Source organism: Gymnoscopelus microlampas (genome assembly GCF_963454915.1).
Source record: "Gymnoscopelus microlampas genome assembly, chromosome: 4".
NCBI classification, from domain to species: Eukaryota; Metazoa; Chordata; class Actinopteri; order Myctophiformes; family Myctophidae; genus Gymnoscopelus; species Gymnoscopelus microlampas.
In genome coordinates, this window is record NC_139941.1 from 11286497 (window position 1) to 11306330 (window position 19834).

The 19834-nt window shown below is 40.8% G+C and overlaps 2 protein-coding genes across 3 annotated transcripts; one reads left to right on the forward strand and one right to left on the reverse strand.

The window, feature by feature from the left end:
- Positions 1–391: 391 nt before the first annotated feature.
- Positions 392–1357, forward strand: LOC311043946 (transcription initiation factor IIB-like; the record flags this gene model as incomplete). The annotated part of the gene is made up of 1 exon (XM_084055369.1): positions 392–1357. One exon carries the CDS (start codon positions 392–394, stop codon positions 1355–1357), a length of 966 nt encoding a protein of 321 aa, XP_083911495.1.
- Positions 1358–3319: 1962 nt separating this feature from the next.
- Positions 3320–13945, reverse strand: LOC311043526 (annexin A3-like). Of its 2 annotated transcripts, none has more exons than XM_084054816.1 (14): positions 13889–13945; positions 12499–12550; positions 12215–12262; positions 11922–12009; positions 11279–11373; positions 10498–10611; positions 9831–9921; positions 9552–9631; positions 8786–8842; positions 7940–8033; positions 7376–7471; positions 6765–6823; positions 6072–6194; positions 3320–5210 (listed from the first exon to the last, which is right to left on the reverse strand). In XM_084054816.1, the coding sequence occupies exons 2-14, from the start codon at positions 12511–12513 to the stop codon at positions 5148–5150; spliced, it is 1023 nt and encodes a 340-aa protein (XP_083910942.1). In that variant the 5' UTR covers positions 12514–12550; positions 13889–13945; the 3' UTR covers positions 3320–5147. The 2 variants fall into 2 exon arrangements, with proteins under 2 accessions (XP_083910942.1, XP_083910943.1); XM_084054817.1 differs by having other exon boundaries at positions 3320–5468.
- Positions 13946–19834: the final 5889 nt, after the last annotated feature.

Consider the following 19834-nt stretch of genomic DNA (forward strand, 5'->3'; position numbering starts at 1 on the left):
TCCCAAACCCGGTGGCAATGTAGAGCAGGGTTTCTCTGTGTGGGCGCCGCAGCATCCTGTGGCGGAATTATTTGATGTCAGTCATCTATGACATCAGTGCTATGACAGTATGTGACATTGTGAATCTCTGTATTTGGAGATTCAGTCTATTCATGAAGTTTCAGCCTGTCCATGACTGCAAGGACAACTGCGCAAATTGGCGTTACTAACCCTTTACGTTGTATGGAGGTCAGACCACACAAGACTGATGTCTATTTAAGGTCTGACGATACCATTAGATGTCAAAATTGTCCGAGGACGAACAGCATACAGCAAATATATACAGCCAATGTGTAGAGACAAATAGATACAGTATATACTGTATAATAAAGAGATAAGAGCAAGGGAGGACATGGCGTCGAAAAGTGGCTGGCGTCAACAAGGTGCTCTGGCTTTTGCCAAGGTTCAGTGTCGCAACCACCCCGATGCTCAGCTGGTGGAGGACTACAGAGCAGGGGACATGATATGCACGCAGTGTGGCCTCGTAGTGTGTGACCGCGTAATCGACGTGGGCTCTGAGTGGCGGACCTTCACCAACGAGAAGGCCACCAAAGACCCGTCCAGAGTGGGATATCCCCAGAATCCACTTCTCAACGGGGGTGACCTAACCACCATAATCAGCAAGGGAACGGGCCCGGCCAGTTTCGACGAGTTCGGAAACTCCAAGTATCACAACCGTCGCAACATGAGCAGCTCAAACCGGGCCATGCTCAATGCCTTCAAAGAGATCACTACCATGGCAGACCGCATCCACCTGCCAACGAACATCATAGACAGAACAAACAATTTATTCAAACAGGTTTACGAGCAGAAGATCCTGAATGGGCGGAGTAATGATGCCATTACCTCAGCCTGCCTTTACATTGCCTGCAGACAGGAAGGAGTCCCCAGAACCTTTAAAGAGATCTGTGCCGTCTCCCGGATCTCCAAGAAAGAGGTCGGACGGTGTTTCAAACTGATCGTCAAGGCACTGAAGACCAGCGTGGACCTCATCACCACGGGGGACTTCATGTCACGCTTCTGCACCAACCTGGGCCTGTCGAAGCAGGTGCAGATGGCCGCCACCTTCATCGCCAGAAAGGTTGTGGAGTTGGACTTGTTGCCTGGCAAGAGCCCCATCTCTATTGCTGCGGCCGCCATCTACATGGCCTCCCAGGCCTCGGCCGAGAGGAAGACCCAGATAGAGATTGGAGACGTTGTCGGTGTGGCAGATATCACAATCAAACAGTCCTACCAGCTCATTTACCCTCATGCCGCAAACCTCTTTCCTACGGGCTTCAGATTTGACACACTTGTGGACAAGCTGCCCCAACTGTGAAAATGCCAGTATGAGGCAAACCATCTAGATAAATAAAAGTGTCAAATAGCTCTGTATTCTGATCATAGTACTCATTTCTATAGAGTGTTTGTTCAGTAACAGAGGTCTCCATGTCACTTTATTAAACAGAAAATGCATTTTCATGTCAGGATAGAGAAAACAGACAGAGGATACAGGTTGAAAAGGTTAAATTGAAAGTGATGAATTAGCAGACAACATTGGAACTGGAACACTGTTACTGATCAAAATGCTCTATAGCAATGATTACAATCAGAATATAGTGCCTTTAACAAAACCCTTTTTGTTTTAACCATAGAATATCACTTACCCTACTTTAATACGTCATAGATGACTGACGTCACAGGCTGGTCTGATATCCCAACTATGCCTTTCCCATGTGGATCAAAGTTCCAAATCATAATTTGTTTTGTCTCATAACTTAGATGATCTGAAATATATATTATATTCTTAATCAAACATGGCCACATGAAGTCCAAGAGTCACATTGGAGCAATGATGTTCTCATCAGAGATCCACATGATTTGATTTTTTTTTCTTCACACATTGAGGGGCCTCTAAACGAGCCAACAGCAATTTCACTTCCTCTAAACGAGCCAAAAGCGATTTCACTTCCTCTAAAGGAGCCAAAAGGGGTGCTACCAACGTAAATGTTGCAGAAACATGATTTGTGACCTTGTGTCCTCACAGCTGCACCCCATGACACAGTCCTGGATAACGGATATCTGCTTTTATCTTAGAAGTCTGATCATCAAGCATTCACTGTTTTAACAGCTTATTGTGTGTTTAACTGTTTTTTTAATCTTGAAAAAAAAAATCTTGAACAGAAAACACAACTTTAAAATGCACAAACATTGTGTTGCTCTGAAATTGTATTTGAATTAGAATACAGAGTAGTACACTGAGTGTAAGAAAAGCAAAACATCTTCACAGGATTTTACAATGTAAATTGAGATAAATATATGTGTGGGTCTGACTGTGGCCTAATGAATACGAACTGGGGGTCTTTGACATTAAAAAGGTTGAGAATAACTGCTCTTATGGTAGAGAGGAGGCTCTCGGTTAAGGAATGAAAAGCCACCTCACTTGGCCACTTGGCTGCTTTAGCGCGATTGTCCTCCTAAGTTGCTGCTTAAGTTGGAAAATTATGATTTGAAATGGAGACAGTATCATCTATATATGATGGGGGTCTGTCTGATGGTGTTGATCTGAAAAGCAATAACCTTTATTGGATACTGGATATTGTGTGGTACTTGTTTCACTGAAGCCATGTTTGTTCAGTGATGCGGTGGCCTTATAGGGGTATTTTGTATTGTTTTGTTTTTTGAAGTACTGATCACTGGTACTGATCATTAAAAAAAACAAAAAGATGAGAATCATTGTTTATTGAAGAGTTGCTGCTAGACTGCATTTCCTGCTCTAAGAGTCTAGTAGTAGTCAACAATATTCAATTTCTTACTGATATAAGCTGTGAACTGCTAAGGTTGAAATGGCAAACACTATACCCAAATGTATAAACAAAATTTAGCTTACAAAATGTGTAAACAATATAGAAGTTCCAGTCACATGTAGGCGGATCATGTTTTGGACTACAATGACTGTTGTCTTGCAGGAATTATTCCCAGGGCCCAGTGTAAAATTATGTTTTAGGAATTTAGGCCTTTACTTGCAGCATATATTACACCCTCTCTCCTAACCTGTTAGGTGGGTTCAGCTTGCTGGGGGTACGTATGTAGGGTAAATGCCATGCCTCTGCTGACTGAACATTTTTCATAAATATTAAGAAAATTTCAAAATAGTGGAAATAGCCGATACACCACCTTGGCTATTTTCGCAATTTGTGAGTATAAAATGATTAAATATATGGTCTATTTTGGACATAGGAAATATCTTTCTACATCGAGTCTTTGATAGCTATAATCTTCATTATAAAAAATATAATACTTCATTTCATTTCATTTTTAATTAGATTAGGGATAAAACAGAAAGCAACAATGTGAACACTTATAACATAAATAAATACAAGCAGAGTGCAGATATACTTACTAAATGGAATACAGATAAAGGAATAAATGCAAATCGTTCAATAGCAAATACATGGATACAGTACATAAACTCAGCCTGCACAACATTTGAGTGGACCATTGAGAACTATTAGACTGTAGATTGTGTCACATTCCTCCACAGTGAATGAAGAATCCAGAAAAATCCGTCTTGATCACATGACTATATTAGAGATGATATATAATCGGTACACCTATAGAGGTGTACCGATTTGTTTGAAATTTTATAAGAGTATAAAAAAAATGTTTTACACAAATCGGCCTCCTGATGGCGCTATAAAAGGCAGATGTGAAAAATGCAGGGCAAAGGTTTTTCCTTGGCCTCTAGGGGAGGGACAGCGATATCCCAAACCGACTCCCGACGTTGCCATGACCTTACTGCTCTAGGGAGTGCACATACGTTTTAAACAGATCGGTGCAGTTATAGGTAAAAACATGAATCGGCCTGATATAGCGCCACCATGAGGCTGATTAGAAACATTTCAAGTGGCATTTATTCCTCGGTCTAGTGGGAATGTGCACAATTTTACGGAAATTGCATGCTGTGTTCATGATTTCAGTTTTGTTCAAAACGGAGCACGCCTGCAAACTTTGGAAGTAATTTTAGCCAATCAGAATGGAATATGAAAAATCTGAAAGACCCGTTTGACAGTATTGTCAAAAAGCGGCCTCCTGGTGGCGCTATAACAGACCCATGTGAAACATCGGGGGCAGAGGTTCTGAATTAGCATCCAGGGAGTGTGTGTGCACAGTTTCGCTGTGATCATGCCAACGGTGCCGGAGATTAGCTGTCCACAGACAGAATGACACACACACGGACGGACGGAAGGACGGACGTGTGCAAAACATACTCTCTCGCCATGCCGAAACAATAATCTGTTTTCACATAATCCAAGTTTCTTGTATCCAGTCTGTGTCTGCAGTACTTCCAAACCACAGCATTCTCACTCAAACGTTACGGTTTAAAACACTTCCGGTGTGAACAGTCTCAGGCACGAACGAGGAGAGTGCCTGGGTGTGCACGTGGGGTTCAATAAGAGCCGAGTTCACATATACACACACACACCCTTGCCCAGGCGTGCTCCTCGTTTGTGCACGAGACACGGCCGTTTATCCTGGAACAATAAAGTGAAAATGCATCTGATTTGTTATATTATATATTGACTCCCAGTCTCCCACTAGTGCTTTTAAACGGTCTTTGGTGAAACTGCTTTTAATGCATTTGCAGCTTCATATTGGTGTGAGTTACAAAGTCACCCCAAACTGGACTCCTATCAGCATTTTTTGAAAACAAAAACTGGACAAAGGACTACATGACCACTGCTACTAATCTGTACCGTTATGTTTTATGTTAGTGAAACCTTTTGTGCTGCTGTTTTGGCCAAGACTCCCTTGTAAAAGAGAATTTGAATCTCAATGGGACTATTCCTGGTAACATAAGGTGCGGTTAATTTTGGACCCTTATTCGCTTATTAGAGTATTAGCTTATCTTCGTTTTTGGATTCTTCAATCACCGTGAAGGTATGCAACACACACATTCTCCATGAATGCAAGGCTTCACATGATGAGTAGTTGATAGGAGAGAAAAAAAAGTTGTTTTGGGGGTTAATTATTCCTTTAATAGACCTTGCTGACACATGCTGGCATGTGCCAGAAACTCCATACAGTAGATGCTTTAGTTAATAACACTACATGTTAGCGGATGTCTGTCAGTCATCATCTCCTCCGCAAATCTTTAGCAGTGTCTTTTCATAATTTCCATGAGAATCGGACTGAAATGACAAGCAAATACACATTTTCTATCAACACATGTTGGCATGCTGCTATTGAAATCAATCTTTCTAAAAGGTGTATTGCAAGTACAGAATTAGTAGTTGGAAGATGAACCACACTTGAGATGGTAGGAATAGAAAGTGATGTTAAGTTTGCTAGTAGTAGACGTAGGAAGTCTTCTTGGCTTTTGGACCGAGTTAGTCGTCTCCTCCACAGATGGCTGTCACACATTCCCCATGTTCGCCCGACAGGTCCGACTGGAGGACAGAGCAACACAACACTGTTTGCCAGGTAGGTGGTATCTTTTTTTCTCTGTTTTTTTCTTGAGAAGTGAAGATCCCCCACCCACCTGGGTCACTGCTAGTTGCAAAATGGCCACAGAATCCCAGCACCACACACCCACAGACATGATTAAATTAAAAAGGTAGGATAAGTGAGATTCTTTTTTTATCAGAATATAGAGCTTTGACCTTTTACCCCACAAAAAAAACTTAGTTTTAACCAAAAAAAGATCACTTACCCTACTTTGAATTACAATTATCTTAGTGAGAGCCCATACTGTGTGTTGTGTAAAGAATAGACCATAATGCATAGCAGCAGTAGCAGTTTCAGGTTTAGGGACCACAGTGTTTGGTAAAATAAATTAATGGTAAATGGTGCATTTATATAGTGCCCCCACCATTATCCAAAACGCTTTACACAGTGTATTACATTCACCCATTTACACACACATTCACAACGGCAGAGGAAACTATGCAAGGAACCATCCTGCTCATTGGGAGCAGTTAGGGGTTCAGTGTCTTGCTCAAGGACAATTGACCAATGGTAGAACGTTAACCTCTTGATGACGGGTTCCTCACCTCAATGGCAGAATGCAGGGAGTATTCATAGAGCTTCTTAAACTCTGCTCTGATGTCCAGAAGGTCCAGTTCAGAACGACTCACCATGATCCGGTTTAGAGTGGCCTCGTCCGTTCCACAACCCTTAACATAGGATGGATATCAAGCAATACACATTTGATTGGATAAAATTGGTATCCCAAACTGAAAAGGTATTTGTTTAATTAATAGCTGGAGAGACAGGGAGGCCGTTCGCTAGCAATGGTTGCCATTAGAATATAGAGCTATTTAACTCTTATTTTCACAATAAATAAATACAATAAATAACTGGATAAAATAAATAACTAGCTCTATATTCAGATAGTATTTTCACTTTAATTGGTTAACAACTTTCACCTCCTTATGGTTCAATTTTAATCTCAAATCACCAGAGAAGAAACATTACTGTATATTTCTGCAAACCACTGACACGTTGCATGTCAACATAGCAAGGCAGGCATATCTCAATGTTGCAGCCACAGGTTTAGGGTTCTCAGTTATGTGTACAAATCTAGCATTTAGTTGACATGGTCCACATCTAGACACCTTAGTTGACACAAAATGTTTTTGTACAGGGACCATGTTTTCTCTGGTGACCAGGCTGTCCATTGTACACTCTCAAGAGTTTTCTTTTTACACTGCAGGATATCATTTGAGTGTGTGATAGTAGTTCACCTTCAGGCTCTTTTGCAGACATTCAGCTAGGTAGGCTGGGACATTCTTCACACATTTCACTGGAGGAGAGACACCAGTTAGATTCATTATGTTTAAGAACAAGCATGAGGTCAAAATATCATTTGTTTTATATTGTATATACGTGAAAGGTTAGCTAATTTGGTTTAAACCACAACGGAACATTATTGTATAAATGGTTTCTAATAGGAGAGATAGTGGGTGTCCCAATAACCAGGTGGTTAGGGCACATACCACATGGGCAGGAAATTCCCATATCAGAGCATCGCTGATTTAATTCCCGGCTGGCCAGACATTTCCTGTTTGCCATCATTTCCCTACTCTCTTTCCTTTTTTCCTATCACTATCAAATAGAGGTTTAAAATGCTTAAAATATTGTTTTGATGTTGTCATTGTAAGTCAAAAAAATGATCAATAAACACATTATTTAAAATATAACTACTTAAATATACAATATTTTGGAATGAAAGCCTTTAAATATTGATGGCTTTCCATCTCAACTGAGCTCCCCCTGCCATTCATTAATACACCACTAAGGGGTGCTGCCGCACTGTTTATATACTTGCTATAGTACAAATAGCATAATACAGTACCAATAGCCACTAGCAGTTCTTCAAGATCTCCAGACATTTCCCCTTCGATGCTTTCTTGTAGGGTCTTGCCACTGATGTTCTTGTACTCCACAAGAGCTAGACATGGAATCAAAGTGTCACTATACAGTGTGAGTGTTAAAGCGGCACTATGTCACCTTTTTAATGAATAAAATGTAATTTTGTCCAATCTGTATACGTTAATACAATATAACTCATACAATTAGGGTGTTGTATTTTGTCTCCCTCCCTGCTCTTCTATTGAGACATTTAGATCGTGTCATGTGTGTCTCATCTAGACACAGGATCTGACACAAATGTATCCCCTGAGCAAGCAGACAGGCTCTATTAGCTCAATGGTAAAAATGTCAGCACTTGTGCAGGAAATCAGGTTCAAATCCGGTGTAGAAGAGGAAAGTTATAGTGCAGCTTTAACTCCAGGTGTCCTCGATGTACAAATGCAACCAAATGTACGTGTCCATTTGGTTGCATTTGTACACTCTCAGAGATCGATTAACTACACAATATTACTGAAAGCATATGGACTGAAATTAAAGTCTGCTGTACTTTGTCTTAGCTGAGGTATGCTTTTGTGGCACAGGATGTCAATGAACTTGGACTCGTCCGTGCCCCACTTCTTCTCCCCGGCATTGTACAGAGTCTACGGGAAAAAGAAAACATGAAATATTATAAAAGAAACATTTGGATAGAGGCCATTATGTTTATTTGGAATGATGACACTACCCTCCATGGTCAAACAATGTCAGTGATTGGTTGCAGTTTGGCTCAGGTTTTTAAATTATATTTCTGGCATATTTGGCTCAGCCAATTCATGTACTGACTGACATGGTTCAGTTTTGCCTGTCAATTGACCTCAAGTCACATGCCTTGTTTCAGTTGAAATTGTGTCATTTTATCGTGGGTGCCTGGTGGTGCAGCCAGCTAGTGCACGGACCACATGCTCCTTCTGAGTTCGAATCCAAATCCCAGATATGTCCCACATGTCTCCCTTCTCTCTGACCTCAGTTTCCTGTCTCTACTCTTGACAATCCAATCAAGAAAAGCGTCTTAAAACAATGTGTAATGTGTCAAGCAACATGTTGCCTGACCCATTTTACTGAAGTGTAAATTAGCCTTCACTTTGCTGTCTCGAAATGTTGCAAAATGAGTTTTGGTTTTAACAATAGTATACAGTAGTCTTCAACTGAAACCTGAAATATACACGTGGTAAAAATAGCTGATCTACAAGCTCTCTCAACGTGTCATGGTGCGACATGTTGGGAGCTTGTATATTAGCTATAAAAACAAGACAAAGTTTGATAATTAATAACATGCCCAAAATATGGCTGCCAGGATTAAAACCATGTTTCACAACCATGACAGAACACAGAGGAACGGTGGAGATCATAATACCTTGGCATCTTCTCGAGCCTTCTCCTTATCCACTGTGGTGCCCTCGTCCCTCTTACCCTGGAGACAAAACAAAGACACGAACCATTACATCAGTTATCACAAAGACACGAACCATTACATCAGTTATCACACTTTGTGGAGCCTCTTCAAAATCCCCACATTGAAACATAATCGATTTATATACTAGATTGAATTAATCATATGTTTTACTGTTTTATGTGTTATTCCATCAGCTCTCCAGTAACTACATTTTTTAAGTGATACTGTATACCACATTCTGTTATATAGCTATACCTGGGCGTGATAACGTCCAAATATTACGTCCAAATATTACGTCCAAATATTCTTGCTCCCTGAGCAAGTTGTTAGTTTGTTAATGTTTTTATATTCTTTGCCTACATCACCTAATTGGTAAACATAATTGTCATTATCACTGACACCGACAGAGGTGACTTATCAATGTCTGTGGTGCTCAGTAACAGGTGCTAAAAGTGTGGTTTTGAGGGATACATCAGACAGACATAGGCGACTTCATACAATGAAAGAGAAAAACTATTTCCTCCATTCATGAAGCACAGGCAACAATTATAAACAATAGTTGAATTAAATCATGACCAGGTAGCTTTAGAACCCAAGGTTCATCATCACTTTAAGCCAGCCTTTTGACTTGAATTATAGAATTATCTCACTGCAACTACAGCACTGATACAGTATCTTGCTGTACATTATTTTGTCTTCGAATGTTGATTTTTTTTCTCCTCCATACCTCAGCTAAAAGGAGAAGGGCTTTGCCATATTCTCCAGACACCTCCTTTCTCAGGTCATGGATCAACTTCGTCTCATTTTCTGTTGGGGTGATGGGAGGGGTATTTACACAAACGATTAAATCAATCACAATCTGGGCATGTTTGAGAAGTAACAGGCAAATTAATGAATACTCAGTCGCATAACGGTGTTGCTTGTAGACAGCAAATTGTCTGGTCGGCAATTGCCAGCGCTGTGCAACGGAATATAAATAAGACTTAAGACTTATGTCAATCTTTACCTTCCAAATAAGCATGGGAGAGAGCTGCTATCTGCTTGTTGGATCTTGAAGCAAAGATTTCAATCAAGAAGCTGTCTTTCGTCCCAGCTCCCTGCGAACACATACTGAATATTTACTGATGCTCCATCATATGCAGGAGGGGAGTCCATTCCTCCACTTTTGATATCCCCCCTCTGGTCATTACTTTTTATGGCCAATGGGAATGATTTCATCCATGCTTCTGGTCAGACTTAATCAAATACAGCATGCACACAATTCCTCGGAAAATACTGACTGTCTGATATGTTTGCAATACATGTTAGATAATATCACAATTTAATTGTTAAATGTGTTAAGACTAAATAGTGAAGAAATCAGATCTACAAGCTCACGTGTTGCGATGCAAAGCATCGTAAGCTTGTAGATCAGCTATTTTCACTATTTGTTGAACAAATATGTAAACGGCTAATTATTTTTATTAACAAATAGAACCCTGATTATATGCATATTCATTCAAAAGGGCAGTAAACTAAGATGAGGACAGGTTTAACAAATATCAAATAAAGAGCATCACTCCACCCCAAAATTATCCAATATCTGAGTGACAACTACGTTATATTGTGGATGGGAAAATGATTTAAGTCAAATGGATACAAAACATTGTAGAAAGGAATCTGAAGAGGCCAACCTTCATTGCTCGGGTGACTTCATGGCTGTCGTACGTGGCAGGAGGGGTGACCAGTGCCACCAGAAGGTCCTCAAAGTGGCCGTGGGTGTCCCCTTTTATGTCGTCCACTAATGTCTGGTGGAAACACAGAGGGACAGCTTGTCATATACAGTACACACAAACACACGCACAAAATTACACTTGATTTGCAATTATGGGCAGCAGGTGATCTATACATAAACATAATTAACTAACTGGGCTATAAATCAACAAATATGCCTACAAAGTCAGTCAAACTTAACTTGGACACAATGTTTTCAGTCTCACAGGAAGACACACTGAGGTAAAGGTTTCCTAAACCGAATGAATGAGCAAAGGGCAAAGTCTTATCTGAAACTCTAAATACATGTAAATACATACAGTATAATAAATTGGACATCCCAATGCATTTCTGCATTGTATAATGACAATATCCCACTGCTACACTAGGTTTTTCTTAGCAATATAAATCGTCTTTTGGAAATTGTGGCCGATTCACTGGCAACCATGTTGTACATACATTTGAGGCTATATTATAGTAGCCATTATATACTCTGATATACAGTACATACTGTACTGTAGTATATGCATTGCTCAAGTAAAAAAATGACCTGACAAGAGTGAGAAGAGCCATCAGATCATGGAACTGACTATGGCAGAGCCTTTTATCAAATTGTTCAGGGACAGTATTGTGCTACCGGGTTAGTGGGTTATGACCCAAAAGTCTTCAGCAACACATTTCCACACAGACTATAGAGCTTACTCTGCCCGTGGCCTTCAGGTAGCCTTCGCAGATAACTTGTCTCTGAGCACTGGTCCTGCGGGTCAAAATATCAATCACGACCTTCTCCTTGGTTCCTGCAAATGACAACAGAAAAGGTTTTTTCCTGAGGCACAGCAAAAATAAATAATGCTGCATAAATACAGAGTGTAAAGAGTCTGTAGTTTTTAATGAAATGTGGCACAAATAAAAGGCACTTTTAACTCAGTCAAGAGTTTGTATGCCATTATGAATCATGATTATGTTTTAACCCCATTCCATTAGTTTGACTGTTAAAGCTGCAACATGCATCATTTTTATGTCCTACCTGGGAGTCTCGTGGAGACCACATTTCTATCACTCTTTCAAGAGGGAATGCCCACTTGACCAGGGGAGATATTGCACTTTCAGACAGCACTATTTGTCAACCAGTAGGTGTCCTATCAGACACCAGTGTCTAATTGTCTCAAAGGTAGGGAGACCACTTCCAACCAATGCAGATGTACTAGTTATAGTTGTATTAACATACATTTTAGTCAATCAAAGATTGCAGCTTTAACAGCATAACAAAAGAACAAAGGCTGTATTTTCATGAAATGTGTTGGGAATGCAGTAGTAGTAGCAGTATAAAACTCTTGCACTGTACCAAGTCCTTCAATAGCCTTTCTTAGAGCCACAACATCATCCCCTGCATTGAAGTCTGCCTTGGGTTTAACGGTGCCTCTCTCTCCACTCTGCACAGGGAAAAACAAAAGCAGATGAGTTCATATCCTACAACAAACAGGACAAATCACGATGAAGGGGTTGTAACTTGTAACTGGGGGGGGGGGGGCACATGCTTCTGTATTGTTGTACATACAATATATAAAAGGGCTTAGGTCCCCCTCCACCTTGTTTAATTTTTTTGCATAAATCGAACCATATTATGGGTGGACCTACCGATGCTGTGTAGGAGTCAGGAGAATTCACAAGACTGTCCAAATCATCCTATTGGAAGCAAAGAATAGAAAACCATTTGAGCCACAATAGATAAGATGTGGATAACATTTCAGACAGTGACAGATATTCATTTAAGCCCAGTACAGGGAATAGTAATTAGTAACAAAATATACAGTATTCACACATCTCAGCATTTCTAATGCCATAATAAAGAGAAACCTCAATTGTGTATGTACAATATAAATAGTCCAGAGATTGTTTCAAAACAACACACAGCATCTTACCCATAGAGTTGCCATTATTTGCAAACGGAAATACTTGTGACTTGGAATAAGACTGTAAATAAAGAGAAAATAGAGTAATAATTGGTTGAACATTTCTTTTTGCAGCTAACTTTTTCTAGGATAATAAAAAAAAAAAAAAAAAAAAAAGCATGGCATTGGCAACAGAACATGTTTTGGCTGCAAATAGCACAAGATGATTAAATAAAATTAATATCACAACTAAATCAAAATGTCCAAGATGCAGAAGAGGGGATAACTACAATTTGGTGTCCTAAGTGTATATCAGAGATTGTGACATTGTAAGTGTGAATAGAACTATTCCACAGCAGAGGTAAACAATGAGGAGAAATTAATCTGACAAGGTGATTGTGGGTGATTTAAGCAGTATACCCGGCCTGAGTCAAACTAATTGGACTCAGAACTAGGTGTATAAACCAGTCATCTCCACAAACAGAGCCTCAGTAATGGCATGATGTTATCTTGTTTATTTCCTTGTGGCTATTAATTAAGGCAATGGTAAGCAGTTTGTCCAGTGTAACCGGCTTAATTGTAGGACAGACACAGCCAAGGCTTTGAGGTTACAAAGTTCTTTATGATGTGAGCTATATAGCTTGGAACCGAATAGAACAGGGCGCCACCTCTCCAATGAACTAAATGGACGATAGAATCAAAGTGCTGCTTGCCATACTGTGGTGCTAAAGTGTTACAGGGGACAACAGATGTGTGGGGAATTATCCTGTGTGCATCGATTAGCTCTATGCACAACAGGTGTGTAGTCTCACCTGGCTCTGAGTCCAATTAGTTTGACTCAGGTCAAGTGTGACTGCCTAAATCAACCATCCTTCATCCCACAATGACCATCTTTACTAATTCACCCCCCCCCCAAAAAAAATTATAAAATATTTTTATCTTCCACTTTTTTTAAATGCTAATGCAGATTATTGTTAATTTAAGTTTAGAAACTATTGACCTTTTATTTTTATTGTACTTATTCTAATTCAAGAACCGTTGGTATCATCAGCAGAATGGTACAGTATATGGCAAGTAATATTGTAATAGCAGCAGCTACACATTTATGTGTACATGAACAGTGCATTTCTACATGAGGTTCAACAATCCACAGTGCTCTGGCTGTTTCCCTTCCTGGTCACACATTTGATAGCTTAGATTAGCTCCCGTCATGACTGTCATGGCTGAACACTTTCTATGACTGAGAATGTAGCCTACCAGACAATAACATAGTATGCTTCCTGTTTAATTCTAGCCTTTGTTGCATTCATTTTCCTAAGACATAACTTGTTTTAACTATGTCGTATGAACATACACAATACTAGCCAGATAAATGTTTACTGAAAGCAGAAATAATGTATTAATATTAAGAAAATCTTACCTGTTTGTTTGAACAGAGACACTTCCACGTACAGACAGCTGAGCCAACACCTGATGATATCACTGTTCAGCCTGAACAAAAAACCTGGTTACTACCTGGCCACACCCACCCAGTCCTGGGTGTGCCAGCCTTGTGTAAGAGCCCATTCCTACTCTGCCTGAGGCAACCACGCACACGCACGCACGCACGCACGCACGCACACACACACACACACACACACACACACACACACACACACACACACACACACACACACACACACACACACACACACACACACACTATTTAAACACATCCCACACACACAGGCACCTGATACTTTATATATGAATTGACAATAACACACACGCACGCACGCACGCACGCACGCACGCAGGCAGGCAGGCAGGCAGACAGACAGACAGACAGACAGACAGACAGACAGACAGACAGACATGTGCACACATATGTTTGTTTATTTTGTTACTTTATTGTTATTCTTTGTCTTGTTGCTACAATGTTGACGAACCAAAATACATTTGGTGTAATGTACCTGTATATGTGATTTAAGAAATCATATATTGAATCTTATGACTTATGACTACTTGAGTAGCTTTCTAAAAGTGTACTGTATAGAGGTATATTTACTCTTTTTCTTAAAACAATCTGTTCGGTTGTTATTTATTCCAGGTTTGGGATATAGTAAGTTTTGGATTATGACTGTGTGATTACAGATCAACTTGTACTGTAAAGCTGGTACACAGCAATTTGTGTTAGGGTGTTATGTTAATGTGATAATTTATCCATGTAACTCTGAAAGTGTACAAATGTAACCAAATGGACCCTCGTGGGGATTAACACTGAGGATTTTACTGTGTCAAGTCATCAGAGGCAAATGCTGAATACTAAGTATGGTACACGATACTCAGATGCAAATGATAAGAACCTCTGGTCCGTGTTGGCCCCTCCTCCTCCTGCTCTGACATGACAATTCTCAACCTGCTCTAATGTTGAGTATGTGTGAGCCCCTGAGCTTACAACTCTATGCATTGCATTGCATTGCATGCTTATACATTTACTATTTTCACGCAGCTAAGTATAAACAGTTTGCACATTGTTCAAAATTGTCCTCTGCATTTATCCTAACTAGGAGCAGTGGGCAATACACCAAAGGAATTGGGACACAAATAAATAAAAGGGGTTAGGCTTAAGGAACCTGGTAAACAGGCTACAAAATTCTTACAATTTGTAAAATTCCCAGCATTGCCTCTGGAAATTTGACCAATAAATTAGCCCTACTAGCAGCCCCTAGCAGTGGCTAGTTCCCAAACCTGTTTTGGCTTTAGTTTAGTTTATTTGTTTATTAGTCACAGTCACAGAGTGACAATCATGTACAATAAATTAAACAAAAGTTTCATGACAGGCTTGCTATCTCTCCTCCACAAACTTCAAGTGACCCCAGACATTCAAAACACAGGCATTTTTTTGCTAAATATTTATTCTTTTTTTATCCTGTGTAGTTCGTAATAGTATGTAGCAAGTAAACCTTAAAAAGTTATATACACAAAAAGATCATAAATCATCTAAAAACTATACATCTATATTTCTATATACACTAAGGTTTACTGCTCATAACAAGCTTGTTTAAAAGAATATGGACATAAAAAAATATGTAGGCTACTGATGTAAAAGTCAGGCAAAATAATGACATAAATGATAACGCTACCTTATTATTAGCAGATCCTCAAACGTGATGCTCAACAAAATTACCATAAGCATATACAAGTAAGAAGTCAATGGTAAAAATCTCTATCCATCATACTTGAACAAAACTCCAAATTCTATTGTGCCAAGAGAAAGCACAACCCAACCAGATCCATACAGAGATCAATAGTTCTCTATCTCAGACTCTGATGATTCACTGTGACAATCTATGACCTGAATGACTAATAACACATCTATTTATTGCAGTGATTCCCAACCTGTGGGCCTGGGCCCACTGGTGGGCCATGGGGATATTACAAGTGGGAGATTGTATTGATAATATAACATTACATAAAAATCAAGGTGTATATTTAACTTTAAATGTGGATACCAATAAATAGGAACTTAAAGAACTACGTCAAAACACACTTGATTTACTGATCATTAAAATAAACCTTCAGCCATTCAGCTGCCGTGTTAAGTGGTCAGATGGGTGGGCCGCAAACACTTTTGAGATTTTCAAGCGGGCCCTGATCCAGAAAAGGTTGAGAACCACTGATCTATAAAATAATTACTGATAGTTATAATAACTTGATGAAACATAATGAGGTTGGACAAATACAAGGTCTGATCTGATCTTCAAACACGGTTGCATACTCTGATTGGTTGAAGATCAACGAGACTACATCCACTTCCGTGTTCACGTTCTGTGGCAACGCAGACAGTATGAATGCACAAAACTCGTTGAGAGAAAAGTACTGCGACGTGTCTTTTGACACTTGTCACACTGAGCTTATAAATTGGCCTTTATAGATCCACCTCATACACAGGGGGTCTCCCGCCTCTTCCTGCCGCTTCAGCACCTCCTTGTACATCCACCTCCTCATACAGGTGGTATTCTGTCTCTTCACGGGGTCCAGCTTCTGCACCTCCTTGCTGATCCACCTCCTCATACAGGTGGTATTCTGTCTCTTCACTGGGTCCGGCTTCAGCATCAGAACGAGCAACATTATAATAAACTATCTCAACGTTCTCCCGTCCTACATTATAGTAAACCGCGTCAATGTTCTGCGCTCCTTCACTGTGACTTCTGATGACCTGGAGAAACACAGCAGCACCCAGCTTTAATTTACTGGATCAGACGTGACTCTTAGATAAATAAATACAACATTTACATTGCAGTCTTATGTTGAATAAAGAAGTATAATTACCTTCCAGAGACGATAGAGGCCACCAGTTATCAGGATAAAAAGCAGCAGCACTGTGACTGTACATTTGAGGATGTTAGATGTGAGATGAGAAGCTGTGAGAGAAATATATTAAACATGTGAGAACATAAAACATCAAGTGAAGGACAGCTCAAATCAAAAAGTATATTTCATGGAATACGCTTAATATTTCGGAATTCATGTCATGTTTAAGTATGCTTGATTGAGTTTCATAGTGTGACTTGAAAAGACCATAATCCAGATTACCTGTGACAGTGAGAGAGAGCACCTCACTCTTAGAGGAGAAGTTATGGGAAAAAACATGTATGTGATAAACACAGCTTAAATTCCCGTGGTGGGTGTGGTTTGCTGCAGGAAACAGGAAGGTGGCAGAGAGCTGATTGACAGCTGCCTGGGTGTGGTTTTGTGTTGTGTTGGATACAGTGAGGCTGTGTGTTGTGTTGGATACATTGAGGTTGTGTGTTGTATCCAGTGATGTTGTGTGTTGTGTTGGATTCAGTGAGGTTGTGAGTTGTGTTGTATTCAGTGAGGTTGTGTGTTGTGTTGTATCCAGTGATGTTGTGTGTTGTGTTGTATTCAGTGAGGTTGAGTGTTGTGTTGTATCCAGTGAGGTTGTGTGTTGTGTTGTATCCAGTGAGGTTGTGAGTTGTGTTGTATCCAGTGATGTTGTGTGTTGTGTTGTATCCAGTGAGGTTGTGGGTTGTGTTGTATCCAGTGAGGTTGTGTGTTGTGTTGGATACAGTGAGGTTGTGTGTTGTGTTGGATACAGTGAGGTTGTGTGTTGTGTTGTATCCAGTGATGTTGTGTTGGATCCAGTGATGTTGTGTGTTGTGTTTGATCCAGTGAGGTGTACTGCAGGAAACAGGAAGTCAGCAGAGTGATTGACAGCTGGCTGGGTGTAGGTGTGTGTCGTGTTGGATCCAGTGAAGGTGAGGTGGAAGAAGCCTCCTGGGTATTGTGGCTGGATGGAGCAGCTGACGCTGAAGCTGGAACCATTGAACACATGCAGCCCCTGCTGCTGGCTCTCAGAAACCCCGTTTATGGAGGGTACAAAGGTGATGATTGGCTTAAACAGCAGATCTGTAACAAGACAGGGGCAATTGGCAGACAGATGGACGGACGGGCGGGCAGTCAGTCGGACAGACAGATGAGATAATGTAAATATGTAATTGTTGAAGTCCTTGTTTTACCTGAACAGATAACCTCCAGTCTGGCAGTGGAATTACCAGACGTCTTTGTTCCACACTCCCTCAGTGAAGACTCAGACCCAACACAAGAACTTGAAATCCACCATACAGGTTCATGTGTAGAACTAGAACTCCTTTCTCTTGAAACAGCAGAGCCGCAGTCTAGCTGTCTACACACTACAGATGATGACTGCAAGTTCCAGTCAGACCAACCATCCAATGGTCTCCACTCTCCCTGGTGTTTCATCTCTAGTATTCCAATACACTTACTAGTTCCTCCCACCAACCTGACATCGGCAGACTCTGTACAGAGACAAGAGAGTAAACAATAAAACATTATTACTTTCATTATGAAATCATAATCCAAACCAAAAGTGCAGCAGGTATTTTACCTGAGCAGGTGAGTCCAACAGTCTTGTCAGGTGAGCTTGTGTTTCTAGTTGAGTTTGAAGTTCCACAGTCCAGGAGAACAGACTCATTACCTTCACACTGGAACTCTTTGTCCCACATTGAAGTGTTAACTTCTCCATAGAGCGCCCCCTGGAGGACTGAAGGAGCCCCACAGACAAACTGTCTACAGACCACCTTTGCATCCTTCTGGTCAAAGTCACCTTCACACACTGAGACCCACGACTCATTAGATTTCACCTCCACTCTGCCTGAACACAAACTAGTCCCATTCATCAACCTCACAGACTCTGAAGAAAGAGAGAGAGTGAGTGAGTGAGTGAGTGAGTGAGTGAGTGAGTGAGTGAGTGAGTGAGTGAGTGAGTGAGTGAGTGAGTGAGTGAGTGAGTGAGAGAGAGAGAGAGAGAGAGAGATTTACATTTCAAGTCACAGTGTCACACACATTTGCTGATAAAAATAATAAAAAATAAATTAAAAAATAACAAGACCAGAGACATCATGTGTCGTGTAAAAGATGAACGTTACAATGTATTACACATGTTCAGTGCTTCATAGTGTTTCATTAATTGTCTCATGGGTGTCTTTCCAGGTCCTGCCCCCCCCCCCAGTTACACCAGTGCAGTGAGTGACTGGGTGACTGATTGAACAAGGGTTTAACCCAATCAGCCATTCACTGCCTGGTGTATATGTTACAGGGAAATTGGCATTCCAGGGAAATTGGAAAAGGAGCGCTTGTTTTTACCACCCACCCAGGCAATTCAGTAGAACCAACGCTAGAGGGCAATGAAGCCACACGCATGCACATGCGTGTGTGCGTGTGCATGCGCACACACACATCAAATATCTATTATCCCCCTATCGGGTTACAACTCGGATGGCGCTGATTCGACTAGCAGTCTTCGGCCGGTCGGCGCGGGCACTAGCGCCTGGAGGCACTCGGGCAAGTCTCCTCGGCCTCAAGCTCTGCTGAGTCGGCGCACCTCCCTTTCATGGACAATAACTATTATCACGTGTGCGTGTGAGCGCGTGTTCGCGTGTGAACGTGTGTTCAGCATTCCCCTAGTGTTCCCCAGTGTTTCCTATTACTGTAGTTGAAGTAGTGCTTTATTACCTGAACAGATCACCTCCAGTATGTACAAGGAAATAGCAGACATCTTTTTTCCACAGTCAATCAGTGAAGACTCAGACCCAACACAGGCAGATGTAATCCTCCATGCAGGTTTATGTGTAGAACCAGAACTCCTTTCTGTTGAAATGGCAGAGCCACAGTCCAGCTGTCTACACACTACAGATGCTGACTGCAAGTTCCAGTCAGACCAACCATCCACTGGTCTCCACTCTCCCTGGTGTTTCATCTCCAGTATACCAGTAAAGTTACTGGTTCCTCCCACCAACCTGACATCATCAGACACTGAACAGAGACAAGAGAGTACTAATAC